At 44.1% G+C, this 14,647-nt stretch overlaps 1 protein-coding gene across 1 annotated transcript; it reads right to left on the bottom strand.

Annotated features, from left to right (window-relative positions):
• Nucleotides 1-6,514: 6,514 nt before the first annotated feature.
• LOC134579288 (toll-like receptor 5) lies at nt 6,515-14,097 on the bottom strand. The gene is made up of 2 exons (XM_063438514.1): nt 14,017-14,097; nt 6,515-9,400 (listed from the first exon to the last, which is right to left on the bottom strand). Exon 2 carries the CDS (start codon nt 9,393-9,395, stop codon nt 7,446-7,448), a length of 1,950 nt encoding a protein of 649 aa, XP_063294584.1. The 5' UTR covers nt 9,396-9,400; nt 14,017-14,097; the 3' UTR covers nt 6,515-7,445.
• Between the last annotated feature and the right edge of the window lie 550 nt (nt 14,098-14,647).

The raw sequence follows: 14,647 nt of genomic DNA, 5'->3' as shown, positions 1-14,647 counted from the left end.
CAGAATGGCCAGGGGCCAATACCTCACCACTATTGACTTGTGTAAAGGATATTGGCAAATCCCCCTGGCCCCAGACGCCATCCCGAAGTCGGCCTTTGTCACCCCATTTGGCTGGTATCAGTTTAAGGTCATGCCATTTGGGATGAAAAATGCCCCAGCTACCTTCCAGAGGATGGTAGATCGACTTCTGGATGGATTCCAGGACTATACCTGTGCCTACCTGGATGATATTGCTATTTTTAGCAATACGTGGCAAGAACACTTGGCTCATATAGGAGCTGTACTAGACAGGATAAGGGAAGCTGGTTTGACCCTGAAGCCGGCTAAGTGTAGTATCGGAATGGCTGAGGTGCAGTACCTGGGACATAGAGTAGGGTGCGGTAAACAGAAGCCCGAACCTGCCAAAGTAGAGGCCGTAGCCCAGTGGCCCACCCCTAGGACTAAGACCCAGGTGTTAGCGTTTCTAGGGACAGCGGGGTATTACAGGAAGTTTGTCCCCAATTATAGCGCCCTGGCCAAACCCCTCACAGACCTGACCCGTAAGAACCTTCCCCGCCAAGTAAACTGGACCCCGGAGTGTGAGCAGGCATTCCAACACCTGAAAAATGCACTGATAAATGCCCCTGTCTTGGCAGCCCCCAATCCAACTAAACGATTTCTTGTTCACACAGACGCTTCTATGTTTGGATTGGGAGCAGTACTGAGCCAAGTCGGGGCAGATGGCGGAGAACATCCCGTGGCTTACATCAGTCGCAAGCTGTTACCTAGAGAAGTAAGCTACGCCGCCATCGAAAAAGAATGCCTGGCTGTGGTGTGGGCCCTAAAGAAACTGCAGCCCTATCTGTACGGAAAGCCCTTTTCCTTGCTCACAGATCACAACCCGTTAGTATGGCTGAACCGGGTGGCTGGGGACAATGCCAGGCTGCTGCGCTGGAGTTTGGCGCTGCAGCCCTTTGACTTTAATATCCAGTACCGACCGGGTAAGCAGAATGGAAATGCTGACGGGTTGTCCAGACAAACTGACCTAGAAAAATGATCCGTGAGCCCCGGACATCCCCAAGCCGATCCGTGTTGGATCAGACTGTGTATGCCGGCTTGTGGGCAAGGGGGAGCAGTGTAGCGGAACCCTATTGTGGCTGTCCTCCCTGTATTGTGGATTGCCCTCATCTACCCTACCCTGGCCCTAAAGACAAATACTGTGCCTGGCCCTTGGATTACCTCAGGGCAGTGTTGCTACTTCAAATGGGCACTTCGGATACCGTCGAAGTGCTGAAGTAACCGTCGAAGCTGTCGAAGTCGTCGAAGTGCACGGCATCGAACAAAGGACCACGTGGCGGCGGCCATTTTAACTCCGAACATCGCCGACCCGTACCATCGACCAGGGGCGGACTGAGAGAGTCCTGGGCCCTCGGGCAAAATTAGGACCTGGGCCCCCTCCAGATATATATATATATATATATATATATATATATATATATATATATATATATATATATACTGTTGCAGATGTACCTTGTATTTGCATGTAAAGTGAATGTATGTTTCTGTGTATATTCACTGTAAGTGAATATATGTATGTCTTTGTGTGAGGTATTAGGATTCACAATATATTTGATTGTATGTGCATGTAAAGTGAATGTATGTTTCTGTGTATACTTACTGTAAGTCGTGTTGGGATATTAGGATTCAAAATATATTTGATTGTATGTGCATGTAAAGTGAATGTATGTTTCTGTGTATATTTACTGTAAGTGAATATATGTATGCCTTTGAATCCTCATATCCTAACACGAAATACAGAGTATCTATGAAGGGACACTATAGGAACCCAGACCACTTCCGCTCATTGAAGTGGTCTAGGTACAGTGTCCCAGGTCCCTTAACCCTGTAAAAGAGGGGGGCACATTAGGAAGCTATAGTGCTAGGGAAAAATAAAACATGTTTCCTGGCACTATAGTTTCCCTTTAAGTAGATAAAAACTGTGGGGTGTTGTAGTCGGTGTAGGGGACATGGGGCTGCCGTGGGGGCAGGGGAATAAAGGCTGAAGTGGGTGCTGGGGCATAGAAACTGTAGTGGTTATAGGGGCTGTAGTGGGGGCAGAGGCTGTATTGGGTATAGAGGTTATAGTGGGGGCAGCGAATAATAGGGGCTATAGTGGGGGTAAGGCGAAATAGTGACTATAGAGGGGGCAGGGGGTAATAGAGGTAATAGAAGCTACAGTGGAGACAAGGGGTAATAGAAGCTACAGTGGGTGCAGGGGAGTGATAGGGACTGTGGTTGTTTTAGGGGGATAGGGGCTGTAGTAAGTGCAGACAGCAATAAAGGCAGTAGTGGGTGCAGGGAAAAAGGGCAGTAGTGGGCATGGGAGCTTTCATGGATATAGGGTTGTAGTTGGTATATCAGCTGTAGTGGGTGTAGAGGCTGCAGGGGTTCTAGTGGTTTTATGGGATATAGGGGCTGTAGTGGGTGCATGGTATATAGAGAATGTAGTGGGTATAGGGACTATAGGAGGTGTAGTGGGGTATTGTAGAGCGCTACGGAATCTGATGGCGCTATATAAATAATATAATAATGGATAAGGGCTGTAAGGAATATATAGGCATGCGGTTTGTGCATGCGGTAAAGGGGCTGTAGTGGGTATAGGGACTGCATGGGGTACAGGGTCTGTAGAGTTTGCAGGGAGTAGGGAGTAGGGGGAAAAAGGGAGTAGGGGGGCAGCATGGTGTAGGAGAGCAGCAGGGGGTTTGCTGGGGCTAGAGGGGCAGCAGGGGGTAGGGGGACAGCAGGGGGTCTGCTGGGGCTAGAGGGTCAGCAGAGGGTCTGCTGGTGCAGCAGAGGGTAGAGGGGCGTGGTGGGTATAGGGGTTGTAGTAGGTAGAAGGGCCGCAGGGGTAAGGGCTGCTGGGGGTAGAGGAGTAGCAGGGAGTATGGGGGGCAGCAGGGAGTAGGGGGCCAGCAGAGAGTAAGTGCGTAGAGGGGCCAGCAGGAGGTAGGGGGACAAGCAGGAGGTAGGGTGGGCAGCACCAGGTAAGGGGGCCAGCAGGGAATAGGGAGCAAAGGGGCAGAAGGGGTAGCAGGGAGTAGGGGGTGTGCTGGGGCTAGAGGGGCAGCAGGGGGTAGAGGGACAGTGGCTGGTCTTTTGGGGCTAGAGGGTCGACAGGGGTCTGCTGGGGCAGCAGAGGGTAGAGGGGCTGTAAGGGGTAGGGGCTGGGGTGGATATAGGGGTTGTAGTAGGTAGAAGAGCTGCTGGGGGTAGAGGAGCAGCAGGGGGTTGAGGGGCAGCAGGGAGTAAGTGGGAAGAGGGGCAGAAGGAGGTAGATGGGACAGCAGGGGGTAGGGGTTGCCAGCAGGGGGGTGCCAGTAGGGAGTAGGGGGCAGCCAGCAGGGAGCAAAGGGGCCAGCAGGAGGTAAGGGGGCCAGCAGGGAGTAGTAGGCAAAGGGGCAGCAGGGGGTAAAGGGGTAGCAGGGAGTAGGGGTGCCAGTATAAGGTAGAGGGGCAGCAGGGGGCCAGCATGAGGTGGAGGGGCAGCAGGGGGCAAAGGGGCTGCTGGGGTAGATGAGTAGCAGAGGGTAGAGGGGCAGCAGGGGATAGGGGGGCCAGCAGGAGCTAGAGGGACAGCAGGGAGTATGGGGCAAAGGGGCAGTAGAGGGTATAGGTGCTGTAGGGGTAGGGGCTGTGGTAGGTATAGGGGTTGTAGTGGGCTGCTGGGGGTAGAGGAGTAGCAGGGGATAGAGGGGCAGTAGGGGGAGGCAGCAGGAGGTAGAGGGTTGGGGGGCAGCAGAGGGTAGAGGGGCAGTATGGGGTGAGGAGCAGCAGCATGGGGACAGCAGAGGGTCTACTGGGGGTAGAGGGGCAGTAGGGAGGCAGCAGGGGGTAGAGGGGTGGGGGGCAGCAGAGGGTCTACTGGGGGTAGAGAGGCAGTAGGGAGGCAACAGGAGGTAGAGGGGTGGGGGGCAGTAGGGGGTAGAGGGGCAGTATGGGGTGAGGAGCAGCAGGGGGACAGCATAGGGTCTACTGGGGGTAGAGGGGCAGTAGGGAGACAGAGGGGTGGGAGACAGCAGGGGGTAGAGGGGCAGTATGGGGTGAGAAGCAGCAGAGGGTCTAGGGGGGTAGAGGGGCAGCAGGGAGTAGGGGGCAAAGGGGCAGCAGAGGGTAGAGGGGCTGTAGGGGTAGGAGCTGCTGGATGAAGAGGAGCCTTACCTTTGGCCAGAGGGGTTAATCCTTCTCCCAGCAGCACTGGAGCATGCTGTCTCTCCCTGAAGTGCTGCCTCTAACACAGATCAGGCAGCTCCGCATGGCTCCCTGACCTTTTGACACATGATGTCATTTCCTCTATCAGGAGCCGCACGGAGCTGCCTGATCAGCACTACAGACAGCTCTCCTGCTCTGCTCACCAGTCAGGCACAGTGAGAGACAGCATAGTGGGTCTTTAGGAGGGCCCTTTAGCTGTCTCTTACTGCCTGAACATGGGGGATATGTATTTTGTAACAGGGGCCCGCGGAGTGCCGTGCGGGCCCCTGACTGACTGCATGCAGGCTGGGGAGATTGTTTAACTCCCCAGCCCAGCTATTACTTTACTGCATGGCAGGCAGGCGGGCGGGCCCCCCAGAGCCTCGGGCCCTCGGTCCATGACCGATTTGCCCGAGTGCTCAGTCCGCCCCTGCCATCGACTCCACTTCGTACCGGCTGCACTTCGAACGGAACTTAGACATTTTTATGCCAGAAATTGACCGACCGCACAGCTCAAATCTATGGAACTATTTTGGGCAGGAAAATGTGCTTGCGGTCGGTCATAAAGGGACCTCCAACTAACTTTTGATCTGCTGGAGGGATTGGGACGATTTTTGAGAGGATTACTAATTAAAGGCTGCTGATTCTGAAAATTCATGTTTTATGTTTGTAGCACAAATATTATAGAAGTTATGAATATTGTGTAAAAGTTATGTTTGAAACTGTACAATAATGGGATTATGTGTCACACTAAGGGGAGGGGATGTGTGGGTTGTACCCAAGATACCATTGGTTGTTTTATGCCTCCCCCTGGGTGTGGCTTTTCTGTGTACAGTTGTAATAAAAGGCAGGCTGGATGTACCAGCCAGCAGTTCTGTTCCTGAAACTGTGTGTCGTCCAGTTATTGGGATTGCTGTGGGGATATCGCTGTGTTATTTTGCCTGCTGGAAACTCTGCCTATGGATTTACTATTGCCTTGTTCCTGAGCCTTCCTGGAATCGTCAGTGGAGAATAGCTGTGGGATATCAGCTCTCCGCTACAAGCCGTATGAACCAAACTACTACGGACTTATGCTGGCGGGGGTGCGGCCTCAAGGGCACTTACGTTCACATGTGGTGGGAATGCCCAATAGCACAGGTCATTTGGCGGCAGGTTGCACAATTGATACAAGACATATTTGAGAGAGAGGTTAAGCTGGACCCGTGGGTGTTCTTGCTGGCTAGATCTATGGAGAACTGGACAAAAGCGGAACAGACCCTGTTGCATAAGGTGAACCTAGCCGCTAGGAGAGCATTGGCACAGGTGTGGCTGCGGAGCGAGGCTCCGGAAATTGATATGGTAATTCGGAAGATTAGAGATCATTATCTGATGGATGACCTAACAGCCAGGGTTAGAGGCTCGACAAAAAATTTTGAAAAAATTTGGGGCCCTTGGGAAGCCAACGCAGCGAATGCCTGAGGTACACGCTAACGATACTACCAAGGCTGGGATTAGATAGATTGGATATGAACTGGCCAGTTCTTCTCTGCACCCTCCACCCCCGCCCCCTCGTACTCCCTTTTTCTTTCTTCCTACTTACCCCTCTTATCTTTTTTCTTCTATTTTCTTTTTACCGTGAGCATTCACCGCAAATGTTGAAATATAACCACTCAATACGTAACTAACATGCATTACAATAGGACATGGACCTGTACGCACAGAAACAGACGGATTGCAATTCTTAGGTGATTCAGAGGCGGATTTTTGGAACCCGCATATGAAAACCTGAGAAAGAATAGGGCATGTCCTATCGACTAAAGAAATGTATATGTGGTGATTTATAGTTTATTCACGTCTTATCTGATTTTACTTTTATGTTATAAATTAAAATATACCAGGGAGGACAGTGTGTCCACGCTATATTGTTTGTTCTACTCACTCCAAGAGTGTCGGTGTAGAAAAAGTATGTAAGGAGTGTCACTCTTTTGTTTTTACAGATGCACTGGAGACATGGCATACAAACTGTTACTATATCTTCCAATGTTTCGATGTAATGTGTTTTCACTGTACTGTTTTTACCTTGGCATAAATAAAGAATTAAAAAAAAAAAATACAATTAAACCATCAGAAATATGTTCTGATAAAGGTATTTAATATATTTACAAAATGCACACACAGACAATAAAAAGACACTGAAATGTAAAACCATGAGCATAAATTTATTGTAGAGTATAAATAGAAATAAAGGCATTGCATACATTATGCCAAATTATATTACGAATGAATAGCATTTTTGGTTAAGATAAATGACACATTGTTAACAACTTCTCTTCCCGATAAATACATTGACATGCCCGAGTTACAATATTAAAAGCAGCAGCAGCATATATGGATAATGCCTATCGTTGTTGTACATTTATTTTAAAAATTGGGATATTAAACCTGTAGCTCTAAGGCTGTTCTTGAACTACAACATCCATGATAACCCTTGATTGATCTTTGACTGATCTTTGGTAGAGCATTAGAGAGCTGTTGACTACCCTTGATACACATGACCATAAATACTCAAGTTGTAGTGGTTGATCACTTGCTCAAGTCAACATGACAATCATGGCGAACAAATTTAGATCTGCATCAAGTGGGAATATTTGAACATCAGATGGTGATACCAAGTACCAAGTGCTCACTATTAACTATCACTGTCTCTGAGTCACATTAGGGATAGGGACAGATGTCTAAGAAGCTCACAAGTCTCAGCCAAGCTACTATAGCAAAAGATGCAAAACCAAAACAAACATGTAGGCATCCGTTGACACATTTGAGTAAACTATATCAGAATGTTTGTCGTATCTCCCAATGGTTGTAGAAGAAACTTGTTGAACTTTCCTCTGAAGTTTTGTTTATAATTTATTTTACTTGATTAGTTATAATTTTTATTTTATTATTTATATAGTGCTATCAGATTCCGTAGCCCTGTACAATGGGTGGACTAACAGACATGTAATTGTAACCAGACAACTGGACGTACAGTAACAGAGAGGTGGAGGGCCCTGCTCCATGAGCTTACATAGTTCATCCTTAACCTCTCCCCTTACACATTACTTTACTTTCTGATTTGTGGGTAGAGTGCAGATGGAGCCACAAAGTTCAATGGCAGTAATAGGAATGTTAGAGAAAAAATCCGAATGTATGATAGAGAAAGATAAGATGACAAACTAAGAGGAAAAAATAATTTATTAACAATTGCTTAAGAAGTTGATCAGGGAAGTGTCTGAGACGTTTGGAGTGGCCTGAATGCATGAAATCGTATTAGCCCCAAAATGCACGGTTACATTATTGGCCAAAAGCCAGTCAAAGAGATTCCCTAAATCGCAGTGACACACAAATGTAATTTCTGACAAGTCTATGGTTTTCAGGGAACTCAGGGGCTCCAGGTTTGAGTCTGACAGGGTAATCAGGGTATTGCTCCCTAAATTCAAACTTTTCATTGTTCCAAGTCCAAGGAATAGTCCACTCTGTATGCGTGTCAGCTGATTCTGGGATAGATCAAGAGTGCGTAGACTCAGCAACCCTCTAAACAAGTTCTCAGGAAGTGATGTGAGGTCATTCTTGGATAAATTTAATGTGTGGAGTTGTTCCAAGCCCATAAAGATATCCCCACATTGACCAGATTTCCACACTGTCCCCATGGCATTATTTGACATGTCTAAAAACAATAAACCACTCATTCTTGTATGTTTGCCAGCAACTACAGGGGAGCAATGAGAAAGTTGATTTCTACCTAACAGTAGGTATTGCAAGTTCCTTAGCTCAAGGATGTCCCACAAAGACCTTACGTCTGTCAAACGATTGCTTGAAATGTCCAAGAAAGTGACAAGAGGACAAAAGGTAGCAAGGCCAAAAGTGTCTGCAATCCGGTTCTGTCTTAATATCACAAGAGTAGCACGTGGGAGTTTGACTGGTGGTATTCTTGTAAGGGCATTATTTCTAATGTTGAGTGATTCCAAGGAAGCAAGGACATCCAGTGATCCATACTGAATGACTCCAATGTGGTTGGAACTGAGATCCAGAGCTCTTAGAGAGGTGGATTCTAGGTCTTTAACACTATTACTCAGAATCTCTCCTAGGAAGTTGTTTGACAGATTAAGGCTCACCAGTTTTCCCATTCCTAAAAATGCCCCTGGACTGAGCCCACTGATTTTATTAGATGAGAGATCAAGGGACAACAGCTCAGATAGACCAGTGAAGAGTTGAGGGGCCAGATGGGAAATGAAGCCATTGGATAGATCCAATATATGTATATTACTGGAGTTCAGCCCAGAAAAGGTGTCCTTGCTAGGATCTTTCAGATTTTTGAACCCAAATCCACTCCCCAGCAAAGCATTATACCTCATTGTGATATTTTCAACTTGAGTCCCTGAAATTGTTTTAAAGAAGTTTTCCACCTTTTTTACATCCCAAGCCATTGATGAAATGTCTAGTATTCCTAATGTTATATTTTTAAAGGGATTGGTGCAGGAGAGATTATCATATTTTAGGGGGTTGGAGGAAAGATCAAGAAGTTTAATTCTCCTTCCTTGCAAATACTGGAGATCATCTCCACATAGCGCACTTATTTTGTTGAACTTCAATAGGATAGAAGAAATTGAACTTAACTGCAGGAAGCTGGGATCAGGACGTAGTCTGTGTATCTGATTAAAAGAGAGGTCAATTTTCTGGAGAGAAGGTAGTTCCATAAGTAAACTAGACTCAAGAACAGACTCGTTCAACCCATTGGAGTCCAGAAGAAGAATTTCCAATCTAGATAAACCTCTGAAGGCTTTAGGGTGGAGGATGAGATTGCGATTACCTCCCAGGTCAAGAGATGTCAGGTTTGGCAAATGATGGAAAGCATCTTCCCCAACGATGAAGGACCCCACGGTTTTCTGGGCACCAAGGGAGAGGGCCTGTAGGAACTGGAGGTCTGGGAAAGCATGCTGAGTGACAGACTCAATGTTGTTGAAATTAAGCAGCAGAACTTGAGTCTCAGGAGGAATATCTGAGGGGATAGCTTGAAGTCCTTGGGCTTGGCAGGACTGAACCAAGCGAGATTTAGCCAGAAACGAGGTGCACCTAGAGGTGTAGGAAAGGAAAGGAAGGGAAGCGAGACAACAAAGGCGTAAAAGGATGACAAATGGGAGAGCCATGATACCTGCAATGAAATAAAAAGTACATTATGTTAACTTGGCGAGAGATACAAAGGAAAAATATGTAATTTAATAGTGAGGGACAGGTAGGGTGTCAGGAGTGATGCAGTAGCAACATAACAGATAACTGTGCTTAATTAAAAGATACAAGATAACTGCGCATGTAATAGCAATATATGTAGAGTGACAGCTCCCATTGTTTTTTATTATGCAAGTTACAGGTTAACAGATGTATGCATTATAATGTTATGGTTGTAGGTGTATCGTACCGGTGCACAATCTATGATGCATACTGTGTCTTGCTGAAATAATTGGTCGTTTTCACTCCTAGGTGAAAATTGTACTTTTAACCTTGTTTAGTATATATACCCCAAATATCTACACTTCCCAGAACTGTGAACAACATTTACTAATACGACCTTGTGTATTATTTGGAGTCCTTCTAATTATGAATGTTCTTCTTATATAAATGGATATAAATGGCACATTTAGAAACTTTCAAACATGCATCTAAAAGTTATTGGGCCTGTCTAGTTTTACTGCTCTGGAAGTCTGTATTTCGTAACAGACCTTTGGGTTGGGCTAAGCTATTTGGGCATTTTATAGTCACTAAACATTATTTTATTTTGTAATAAAATAAATAACTATTGGATGAAAATGCCAGCCAGCTAGTTTGCATTGACTTAAAATGATATATTGCTAAATATCCTTTTCTCTTGATGTTGTTTGTCTCAACATGTGCCTTCTTTGAAAGGCACATAAAAGACAGAAAACTCAACTTGACCATTTCATGCAAAACTATGGACCCATGTTAACACATCTAGATCACCTCTTGACTCAGTGGGCCCGGTATAAATGTATTTATATTTTAGCCACATATACACAGTGAAAAAAATGATCACAATTCGACACCTCCTAGTCAGGGGAAATGTTCTTCCAGGCACACCTAGCTTTTTTGGCCTGCCAAGCTCCTTAATATTGTAAGCTCCTTTTTAACCCCTTGAGGACCAAACTTCTGGAATAAAAGGGAATCATGACATGTCACTCATGTCATGTGTCCTTAATGGGTTAAGGTCCTATCCTGGGTGAGACCACCTTCTCAACCCAAGCACAGTTAATGCGAAGACATGGTCTTTCATTAAAATGGAAAAGCTGACCACTGCTATTCGCGAAATAACCGTGATTTAAAATAAATAAATGTGGGGGCGGAGCCTGACCTCCGAGCAAGCTGGACGCAACAAGCCGGAGCTCCTGACCAGCTGGCTTAAATAAACGCTTAAACACGGCAAAAAACGACTGGTACTCAAGCCTCACACTCTCATCAGGACGGGGGATCCCAGACAAGCAGACCACCCACCCAACAGGCACCTGCTCAAGTCCCAGATGGCCCAGAATTCGTCCCAAGCATCCTGGGCAGAAGGCCAAGAGAGGACAGACCCTGGGACACGGCCCGCAAGCACAAGGGAAAAGAGAAGAAACCCTCTGCAAGAAGACCTTAACATCCCCCGAACAGACCGAGGAGGTGAACTCCGGCGGAACCCCTACAGCACTAGCAGTGCCCGATGGACTCAGCGACAACATACGAGCTGCGCCCAACACAGGAATCGGGTGAAGTACCTATGACAGAGAAACTGCCTGATACCAAGATGCCAAACACCTGACACTCCGACGTAATATAAAAATATGAGACTTATGTGATTGCTATAACTCTATGCCGACAGTTAACATATACTGCAATGATGCTTAACCGTTATCTTCATGCTGACTCACAATGCTATAATATCTAATGATCGCTACGTTAAGGTACTCTACCCAAATAGTTTAAGCATGTACTAAACTGTTTCTCCGTTTTATGAGTCTAATCATTAGACTAAGCGTATCCCCTTTAAATTTAATATCTACTAAAGTGTGCTAAGCATAGGGAAAGCCTCATACTATGTAACGCTGCTTAGCTTGCAAAAACTAGCACCTACCATGTGAAGATACTTATGCATGCAACCACAATACCTTAATACATAGACAGAGTCACTGCTTAGCGAAACTACTAATGCTAAATAATGAACCGACTACAGGCAATAATTGTAACCCTGCTTATGTATAGGAAAAAATGTGCGATCAAGCAAGCCACTGTCATACTCTTTTTATATGTTTATATATGTTGATATACGCTGTTGTGGCGTTTGTGAAAACTCTGTACCAACCCGCACAACAAAAATAAAGAATTAAAAAAAAATAAAAAAAAATTTGGTCACCCTGGATGAAGATATATTCTCCTCAGGGTTCACCCTTGGATATGCTTTCAGCCTATCACTGACCGATCAGTAGGAGCTGATGTGGAGACCAACTTTCGGGTTAAACATTTGAAACTGATTTAACTTCGGCACTTCTGCCACCATAACAACTACAAAGGGATGAAGTGGTTTGGAGTGTTCCCAGAGTGAGTAACCAAGCAGTTTAATGATTTCATTTACTGAGAGCAATCAGCTGACACTCTCAGCCAATGAACCAGCTCATTGCAGCTAACAGTAGCTCCTTAGTAGTGGAGGAGGCGCCGGTGGGACCAATGTAAGTGTTGAAACTAGTTTTGCTATTTACTTTGGGAGGGTACTCCTGGCACTATAAGCAATACACTGGGCTGCAGTGGGTACAGTTTTTGCAGTATTCCTTTATTATAAAGTTCCCAGATGTGGACACAATATTCTAGGTATCTGGCCGAAGTGCTTATATGCGAAGAGTGTGTCCTCTTTTTTTTTTCAGTTTACAAAAAGTAAAAATTTCAATACAAATTGGTACTTTTATAAATTAGTATAGAAAAATTTCTACTGAAGTGAGAACTAATAAGTCAGCTAGAGAGACTTACATAAGGGGGTAACCCATTTGCAAAAACAACCAAATTATAATAGTGTCTTACAGGTGCCAATAGGCATGTCACACACAAATACGTCTCTCCCAAAAAATATGAAAAAGATAATAAATCCTTAATAGGGTAACAATAGCAAAGAAATATGGTAAGGCGACTCATAACAAAAATCCACCACATCAGAAAAATAGGCTGGGTATCAGAGAGGAACTGAAATGTAGCAAATTCTTTAAGTAATTATATACAGTGCAGCTTGGTTGTCTCCTAGTCAGTGTTACAAGTTCCCTTACCATATTTTACCAAGATTTATCATTTTTTTCATATATTTTTGAGAGGGGCTTATTTGTGTGTGACATGCCTATTGGCACCTGTCAGACACTATTGTAATTTGGTTACTTTTATGAATCAACCTCTTTACACCTCCAGTCTGTTAATCAGACAAACCGGTCCTGTTACTTTCTGGTTGTAACCAGTGGAGCTAAATTCAAGAGACCGCAGTTTCTCAGAGCACCTGCCTTGCAAAGACTGCTCATGGAGCTGCATTGGGAAGTCTGGGATTGGACAGCCACAGAAAGTCTGGACGGGGTTAGAAGGTGAAGGGCTTGTAAAGGGCAGCAGACAAGAGACCTGCAGGTTTATCAAGCTGTTTTCAGATATATCACCAATTGAAAAAAATGCATAATTAAATACATGCATGTTTGCTTTGGGGAAATGTCTACTAAACAGTGATATATATATATTTGTTATAATATGGGCAGTGGAGTGTCCCTTTATATGAATAACCCTATCTCTTTTGTAAAATTGTACAGTGTTGTTGAACATGCTAGCGCTACAATAATAAAAACAATAATAATAACAATAATAATAATATCTACATTTCTAGGGTAATAAATTAATCTATTATTTATTTGTTTGCATTTAAAAATAGTATGAACCAGGAATAACTAAAATATCATCTTCCAGCTTGTGCCAGTGTCTTTGCCAGTTGAAGATCATAAGAGCTGGAACCGTTTCTAGACATAAGACGCTAGTACCCTCTGGCATGTATACTGGAAGCGATTACTTCAAAACTAACAGGGTGATTTGCTAAAGTGAGAATTCAAAGTGAATTTCAAATTGAAGTCCAGAGTAGCCGAACTGAATGCATAGCTGTATTAGAGAATTTTTCCAGTTCGGCTGTTTTAACCTTAAATATTAAAATCTGTTTGTATTCAAACTTTTTAGAGAAACACTATGCAAAACTGGAGCAATATTCTATTCCATTGTAGTAAAATAATATTTTGAAAATCAAATGTGAATGAAATGCATCACAATATGAACTTATTTACATTATTTGTGGAAAAACATAATATTCAAACGTGAACATATTCCCTAAAACCAATTCTTACTCTGGGTGTAAAATGCTGCACGTGCAGATCACAAATGAGGTTTTTATTTTATTTTATTTTTTAAAAGAGTATTTCTATTCAATGTATTCATATATAACTAATCATTGAATCTTTACCACATTGTGAAAATTAGATTAGGTGGACAGGGTACTGATTTATTTAGATTGATGAGTTGTAAATTGCAAATAATTTATAAGAGAATTGCAAAGTTTAGGTCTAAACAGAAGAGATGGGAATGCGATCCATATAAGAACTTGTTTTATTTGTAATTGAATTCGTAGCAAGTAGCAGAGATATGAAAATATGTAATGATAGGAAGGCACAGACAGAGGAAAGTGATTATGTGTTAGAATAAAAGCAGGTATTTACTTACTGACTCTCCGTGTCTTGCAGTTCGGATATCTCTCTCCCTAGCCCTGAAAGTCTGGGATTGGCCTCGGCAGTGTCCTCACAGTGTGCAATTCTCTGTATTTAAGGCTCTGGCAGATGCAACTTCTCAATGAGGAAACAATGAACTGACGTAGATTAAGCACATAATAAATCTTTAGTAACCAAACAAAGGAAATTCTGAGGGAATTCCCAGATATACCATTCAAAGATTACATCCTAAGATTTTACTCCAGTGACCAGAAAACACCCTGAGCAAACTTTAAAAGCCATCAAGGCAAATGACGTCTCATCCCATCCTAGTAATAGTATAATAAAAGCCTTAATGTGATGCAATGCTATATATAACAGCCAAAAAGAAAACACAAACATTAGATTAAGGAGTATTGTTTTTTTAGCCAGTGCAACATAAAAATGAAGGGGTGTGTGCCCCAGAATTGGCTTCTTTGATAGACAGCAAAGGAACAGAATAAATTGCATACATGCGCCATATCTGTGTCAGTCACACAGTTGTACTTCAATACACTTTACCTTTAGAACAGCAATTCCCAACCTGTGATACCATAACCACCAGGGGTACTAACCAGCTCCCCCAGGGATACAGGAAAAAATAAATA

This window comes from Pelobates fuscus, chromosome 12, assembly GCF_036172605.1.
Source record: "Pelobates fuscus isolate aPelFus1 chromosome 12, aPelFus1.pri, whole genome shotgun sequence".
Taxonomy (NCBI): Eukaryota; Metazoa; Chordata; class Amphibia; order Anura; family Pelobatidae; genus Pelobates; species Pelobates fuscus.
This window is presented reverse-complemented; position numbering and strand designations above follow the sequence as displayed.

Bases quoted from the DNA above. Each gene is read 5' to 3' on its own strand.
- LOC134579288 (XM_063438514.1), bottom strand. From the start codon at position 9,395: ATGGCTCTCCCATTTGTCATCCTTTTACGCCTTTGTTGTCTCGCTTCC.